The sequence below is a fragment of the Merops nubicus genome, unplaced genomic scaffold (genome assembly GCF_000691845.1).
Source record: "Merops nubicus isolate BGI_N331 unplaced genomic scaffold, ASM69184v1 scaffold32964, whole genome shotgun sequence".
Classification (NCBI taxonomy): Eukaryota; Metazoa; Chordata; class Aves; order Coraciiformes; family Meropidae; genus Merops; species Merops nubicus.
In genome coordinates this window covers 18,212-25,966 of record NW_008602810.1, presented here as the reverse complement: position 1 = coordinate 25,966, position 7,755 = coordinate 18,212, and the positions used below count along the sequence as shown (strand labels likewise).

The window sequence follows — 7,755 nt, the reverse complement described above, 5'->3', positions numbered from 1 at the left end:
TCTTTCCAAAGTAAAGATTTCCAAGTAAAAATTATTGTCAGAAGTAGTTGCACAAACACTGCTCATCTAAGACATTTAAATAACTCACTCCACAGCAATGTGAAATATTTTAAAAGAACTACCACTTCTGGTTTCTTTGGGAGGCTTGAGAGAATTTAACCGGGGTCAAATTTCATAAATAATTCTCCCTGAGGAGGGGGGGGAGATACAGGGACAACACAAAGAAATTCTATGAAGTGTCTGTTGCGTTTCCCTCATGCAGCCCTGTACAACTTTTGGTGGAGTATCTCCTGCTCTGTAGATGGCATGCTAAAGGAGCACATTTCTGCCAGGTGACAGGAAGTCTCTCAGCAGTAGGACTCAAGGCCTTTGCCAAGCTATCACACACATTACTGGCTCTCACCCACTGCTGCAAGTTGGGCAAAACCTCAAATGTGTGTGTGTTTGTTCCCATCACCACCCTTACAGAACCACAAAGTATCAGGTAAGATGGTAGTTACTTTGCTCACAAGCCACCTAATAAAAGTCCCTGTGTGTTATCAGTAAATACCAGAAGGGGATAAACCAGGCAGGACAGAGCCCCCACACAATGTACTACAGCTGCATTTTCTTTAGCAGGTAGCAATTAACAATTAGTAGATGCAAGATTCATGCCCTGTATTATTTCATCATTGAGTTCCAGAACTGCAGAGTTTCATTGCAGCTCCCCACATCACTCCTAACACCATTTACACCTTTAAGTGTTTAATGGCAACATCTGAACTCCACGGAGATGACAGAAGAGTCAAAATCAGAGATAGTTCTGTAAAACTCAACCTTTGCTCACAAAAGCTGTGACAGAACATCATGCTTTCATAGTTAGCCATTGGGAAGGGCAAACATTACAATGCCTATGTTATTCTTGAACCAAAGACTGTGCACATTATGACACTACTAGTGGGCATCTCAAAATCAAGTAAAGGAACCCAGTCTTTTGGTTCCAATATAGAACCTCTTATGGATGAGAACCCTTTCTGCTGGCTCATCTGCTTAATCTGGTCCGTGTACAGGAGGGGTCCCGCTGAACGCATGAAGAGAGACAACACACACACAACCTGATTACAATAACTTCACACGTTTTTCAGTTTCTACCATTTTTAAAGTCTTTCAGAGTTTGATTCCTCATGCAAAACTGTTCGGTTAAGCAGTTGGAATGTGAACTGAGACTCCTAGAAAACAGACCAGAGGCACCATCATCTTTAAGTGTATCAATTCCACCTGCAGAAAACTTATCAAATTAATCCATCAGAAGCACGGAACAGCTCTACCACACAGGCAAAAAATAAGCAATGACTGTAGACCACATGCAATGCAAGCACAGTACAAAAAAAGAGATATTGTTAACAGTTGACATGACCACTGGCTGCACAGCAGGGGACCGAGTTGTACCTTTCACTTTGGGAAGGGTTCTGACTACAGGCAGATACACTAAGCACGTACGTACAAGCGCAGGCAGGTTAAAACATGAAGATGTTTCCATACACCACATGGGACATGAGATTCTAATCCAAGCCCACAAACACCCGTTTCACCTGCCCATAGAGATGTGAAGTAAATAAGTCTGAAATAACAGCAAGCTGTAAAAGAGCAGCAGCTTGAAGGGTGCATCTTTTACAGTTAGAGAACTCTGGGAGAGCACCTGACTTTCCAGGTCAGCTCAAGTTTTATAGAATACCACCGTGCCACATACAGCATCATGCTGGTTCTTTAGATCTTTACAAAGAGCAACCCAGAAATAGCACACATCTGACAGGAACCAGGCATAGGAACAGTATCAACGTGGAGTTTCCAAAACACCACTAGACATCTAAACAACTTCATCTAAGCCATAACCCCCCAGTTCACTAGCTACTTTTAGAGGCTGAGTAGTTAAACAAGGATAACAACAATTGTAAGACACCTTCCATTTTTTTGTTGTAACATCCATCCTATGTATTTAATTAGAGAATTTAACTGCTGCTTGTCTGCTTTTTAATGAACTGCAATTTCTATTCAAATACACAAGTTATCTTGTAGTGAGTCATTCACCACTTCCTGGCATAATAAGATAGAAATGAAACTGCTAAGTTGTGTCTGCTGAAGTACAAGATGTACAAGGTGGTAGGGCATCCTGCTTAGTGAAAGATTACTAAAGGCCATATTCATTACGAAACACATCTTCTCAGTTACACAAACAAGAAAGAATGTACTTTTTAGTTTACTCCCTAAGGACCTAAAGATAAAATGAAGTTGTAGCTACTACTTTAACTCATTTGAAAAATAGGAACTGAAAGCACTCACTGGAAAAAAAAAAAAAAAAAAAAGGGAGACAGGATTAATATCAATCTTGCAGTTATCCAGCATGCATTTGTTAATTGTTTCACAAAGTTATCATAAACAATCACAGAAATTAAATATTTATGTAGAACAGTCCTTTCAGGAAGAAGCTGGACCAGACTTCAAAAAATCCCATCCAACCAATACCCTCTGGTCTTATAATCTGAACCAAGTTTTTATCTGCAATTTATCTGCTACGCACAAAATGATTTTCTCAAATAATTTCTATAGACATACAGACAATGTATATTTATATTACACATCTGTAACTTTAAAAAGCAATCCCAAAATGTAAAGACAACTCAATAGTGCAAAATACCGAATATAAAGCAACTTAGATCCTAAAAGGTTAGAACATTTTATCAGGTTACTATTAGTCACAGGTGAGCTACAAAAAGAAAGGCAAAAATAAAGATGCAGTTGTTACAAAACTTGTAATATGAATTTAGAAAAAAAAAAAAAACACAAGAAAAACCAGTAGAAACAAAGGACAACACAAAGGAATTACAACAATCATGAACAGATAATTACACAATAACTACTGGCTTAAATATTTATGCAGTCATGTCTAGCATCAAGTAACACTAAAGTGATTTTTTTAAGATCTGTTTTCAAAAAAGAGAAGTATGACATTCACTTCTTACAATGATAAAGGAAATCCTACCTATTCTATTGGTAGTAAGAAACCTAAGATACAACAAGTGTTATTAATCGTATGATGTCATCAGATCTGGAGAACCCAAAGCCAGATTGTTTCTTAAAAGTCAGCCTGAAACCCATGGGCAAGTAATACTGGGGTGCTTACCACCTACTACAAACATTAACAACTTCAAAATTACTATTATTTACAAAAAAGTTTAAAGAGGAAACTGAAGAGAATAGTCTGGCATGAACAACAGTGAGACTTCCCCGAGGAGCTGCTACAGATTTGTACATTTAAGGTTGCTTTTAGATGTGTGAGGGCTGGTTTTCCCCACCATTTCACTCTTTAAAGAACAAACAAAATACCTGGCAATATCCAGCATCAGCCAGGCACTGATTCTTTCAAACTACTGATGACTGTATACAAAGTCTCAACATGTTCTGTAAGATAAGGTATATTAATCTTCCCTTACATATTAGGAGAACCTTAACAGTTTTAAGCTGCAAGAACACAAACCAGTATGAAATTAAATCTTGTGCCAAGGAGAGCAGAGTCAAAACAATAAATACATAAATCAAGCCTTTTATTAGTCAAATTACTCTCAGCAGAAAGAGCTGTCACTTTAACAAGGCATAAGAAGAATGTGTATTACGTGTTTAGCTTGCAGAGTCAGTACTAAAAGAGCAACCTGGACTTTTTCATTAAAGCTATTTCAGCTCTGTTACTGGGAATAACAGAAAGCAGCAATATATGCAGATTTTTCTTTTTTTTTTTTTTTTTAAACTGAAGGCAACTCAACAGGTCTGTGCTAACTGCAAACCAGTCAAATTTGACCAGTAATCAATACACAGCTGAAATTCAGTGTAGCACATTTTTTGCACATCCCCCCAGTTTGTTCTTATGTCAATAGAAAAAAAGATAAAATCAAAACAAACTCAGTGAGATGTAACCAGTAGTTAAGTCCCTCCTTTTAAGATGGAAGGGCCACCATACTTTGCTTATGCAATCTGAACAACAAGGACAGCAAATTTGCTACTGTTTCTTCAATATCAATATCTTGATCTAAAACAATTTTATGAAGCATTTGTGTGATTAGCTAACAATCCAGATTATATGGTAGGTGTTCCCCTCAATCCCAAAAATCAGACTGAGGTAATTAGCAATCCCATACTGCTCTGAAGATGTATTTTAAACCCACTCAACTTCCATGACACAAGCAGCTTTCCACTTTAGGCAGTCAATATGTCTATGACTGAAATGTCATAACAAGTGATAAAAAAAACTATTAATAGCTCCAAATTTACTTTTTTTAAATGCACCTACTAATCTCTACTAGTACCAGCTACTACAGGTAAGCTCAGTACTCACACCAAGCAATGCAATAGTTATAGAAAGTAAGAGGAAACTACATTCCTCTCTCCAGCACAAGAAGGTTATTGTGTTCTCATAATGAGGACAAAACAAACAACCAAAACCCAAAGTAAACAACACTGTCTAGCCAACAATGGCACAGCTAAGCAAAATCAAATCCCTAGGAGAATACAGCTTAGAAACCAGAGCATTGTAAGAATGCACAATTCAAGGCAGTATGGTAAGGCTATGGGTTCGTCCACTGTGTTTTTTGATACCACCACAAGCCATGCCAGAGAGTTCATCTAAGAGGCAGCAGTAACTTCACTCACTCACTTCCATGTTCCAAGTTTTCTAAACACAATGTTTTGAACAAAATTAGTCTCTCTTTTATGGTCAATGGTTAAAACAGAAGGCATCATTTTAAGTTTGGGTAATACAATAGAGTGGGTCCAATTTAATCACAAATAATGATATTAAGTTACAGCTCTGGCTAACAAAGACTGCCAGCTACATACCCATAACATCTCTACCTACAGATTTCATAACACCTGTTTGAATTCAGCTCCCACTTCTGTAGATCTCTCAAGACACTACATAGGAAACGCTTTGTCCATTTAACTAGGGAAAACTGAAGAAAGAGGAACATGCTGTAATTTAAGCCACACATACCAGACTCATTAACAAAACACAGCAGGGTGCTTCTGGTAGGTCATTTACTTACCTCCACTTGCTGATTCTTGCTCTTCCCCTTCAGGAAACGTAGCCTGGCTTGGTAAACTATTCCTAGATCGAGTGACTGACTCTAAGTGTGAAGCCCTTCCCAACAGAGATAGCTCATCTAGCACCTCTCCTTCTTTGGCTTCCAAATCAGATTTTGAAGTGGTTAACTGTTTTATGTTACCCGGTGCCATTAAACTATTTGGGTCATTTAAACAAGCTACAGTACCACTGTCCAGGCTTAACACTCTGGCACGATTCTTGGCACTGTTTGTGCTAGAAGTCCGACGTGTAGATCGTTTTTTGCTAATGCCTTCAGAGCTGACGTGGGTTTTGTGAGCATTTTCAGGGTCTGTGCCCCCACGTTCTTTAGAAACGTACTTGGTCTTTAAAGCACTGTACTTCCCCTCGGGAGACTGGCATGAATGGGAGGTGGTGCTGGAAGAGCTATCACTGCTGAATTGGTGAGCTGACTGCATACTCGATGTCCTGCTCAAGTCACTTTGATCACTGGAGTCCTCATCGTGACAAAACACAGCACTGTGAGGTTTAGTACCAGATACACCTCGGAAGGAAACATATTCCCTGTGCCGACTGGAATCAAAACTACTAGCCCGCTTTTTTCCTGTCCTCCTCCGGCTGGGCTTGTGGGTAGAGGCTGTTCGATGGATTAAACTAGAAGATTTTGGTCGAACATCTCCTTCTTTTTGTTTCCCACTCGTTTCTTTAGAAGCTCTTGAATCTACTAACATAGCTAGTTTCTCACTCTGCTCATCTCTTTGTTCAGCAGCCTTCCCAGGCGGCCTGTCAGGTTGCGTAGTCAATTCATTGGCATGCGGGTTCTTATTGGCCTCTTCCGAAGCAGAGGCACCAAGACCCTTCTGACCGTGCATCTCGTCAGATGCGTTCGAACCCTTTGCCTCCTGAACGCCACTGTTAGTGCTCACTTCCACAGCAGTCCTTTCGCTACTAGTCCTTTTGTCAGTAGAACTACTGTCATCCTCTGAGTCAACACCACGGTCCTTTCTCTTACCATCCTTTTTCTCTTCTCTAGGAGACTCCTCCTCGTGCTCCGACAACACACTTTCTATGTGCGTTGAGCTCGTGTGTTCACTTTTATAGCTACTGATGGTGCTGTTAGTGTCACGATCAGTCCCACTGCAGTAGCTTTCTGTTGAACCACTGCTTCTAGTACTCAGGCTTCTCAGGCTGTCCACACTTTTGTCTGCTTTCAAGGATTTGCCCTTCCCACTCTTAGCCAATGGTTGAGGGCTGCTACTTTTCAGAATGTCATCTAATTGAAAAACTCCTGAAATGCAAGAGTTCTCGGCCAAGGACTCTCTGGATCCAGAAGGAGGCTTGGAAGCTTCTAACTCGCTGACAGGATCTAGTCCTCGTTTTTGCTGATAGAGAGGGAAGTCATTTAGTGAAGCATCTGGAAAAGCGACAGCAGAGCTAGAAGTCCTTGGTACACCTCGTGGTCTATGATCCTTCCTATAGGAGTGAGAATGCAGAGTTACAAGGGAAGCTACTTCTGTGTCACATGCGCCGATTTTAGACTGGTCCACAAGCTGGTTGTTCGAGAGGCACACTTTGTCACTGCTGTCTCTTGGCAAATCCTGTCCAGAGGATAATGAAGGTTGGATGGAGACAAACGAGTCATTCGACACCAGACGAAAAAGCTTCCGATCAGTTGCCAAATCTGTTTGAGTACACATTTAAAAATATTCATGTAGAATGATCATGTAAGTTCATGTAGGATCTGCTTTACAACCGCTTGCTTCTATCAGACAAAGTAAATAAACTGACAAAGCCGTTTGCATCACATTAGCAAAGGTTTCCTAGCATCTAGGCAAACCTGACAGACTTTTTAATATAAAATAGAAGCTATCAACACCACCTTGATCTTAGCAGCTAAGACAATTCTGACAAGTCCCCAGCCTCCTCTATTGCTCACGTCTCAGACTTAATATTTTTATGTATCCCGAAGTTTCTTAATGATAAAAAGGTACCCTGCATTTTGTTTTATATCCTACATCCAAGTAAATTGTTTCACAAACTTCTAAATTAAAAACCACAAGGTAAATGTCTTTAAAGTCGCCAAAAAAAAAAAAAAAATCAAGACAAATCATCTTTCTGATCAGATACTAAATTCACAAGAATGCAGGCATTGGCCTGTTGGTACTATAATGAAATTCCCTACAAGGTTACTGAGTTTTACCTCCTCCAAAACTGGTGCTGTTAAAACAAATCATGAGGGTTTACTGTTTGCTCTTGGTCAGAACAATTGTTTCTGTTACTCCTCACAAGTGGCCTCCTGTGAAAGGGTCTGCCTGCAGGTAGTATTGAAAGGCAGGATACTTTCCTTTTTGGTACTGTCTGGTACCAAAAATAGAAGATCTGGAGGCCAAGTTAAGTTACTGCCATTGCTAATTTTTTCTACAGTGTATTTGCACACTTGTAACTTAGGAGACTTCAGCAGTTCTGTAACTCTGTTGAAAGCAGCAGAACTCTCCTGCCTATTACAACAGCACTGCCACTTGTAATCCTCAATTTTAAATGTACTGTGTCATTCAGTGCAGAAAGTAACTGAAGGGAACCCGTCGGTCTGCTTATATTGGCCAAGATGAACTATAGTATTCCCAGAGTTAGCTTCCTGCTAATCATCAGGTACTTTAAAAATCAGC

At 39.8% G+C, this 7,755-nt stretch overlaps 1 protein-coding gene across 1 annotated transcript in view; it reads right to left on the bottom strand.

Moving 5' to 3' along the window:
• The window catches only part of LOC103771193 (pecanex-like protein 1), a gene marked incomplete at its 3' end in the record, with an annotated part of 29,394 nt that overhangs the window by 10,701 nt on the left and 10,938 nt on the right, over window positions 1-7,755 (bottom strand). The window contains exon 5 of the mRNA XM_008938483.1: window positions 5,073-6,770. Within this exon, the coding sequence (XP_008936731.1) occupies window positions 5,073-6,770 (1,698 nt within the window). The remainder of the gene's footprint in view (window positions 1-5,072; window positions 6,771-7,755) is intronic.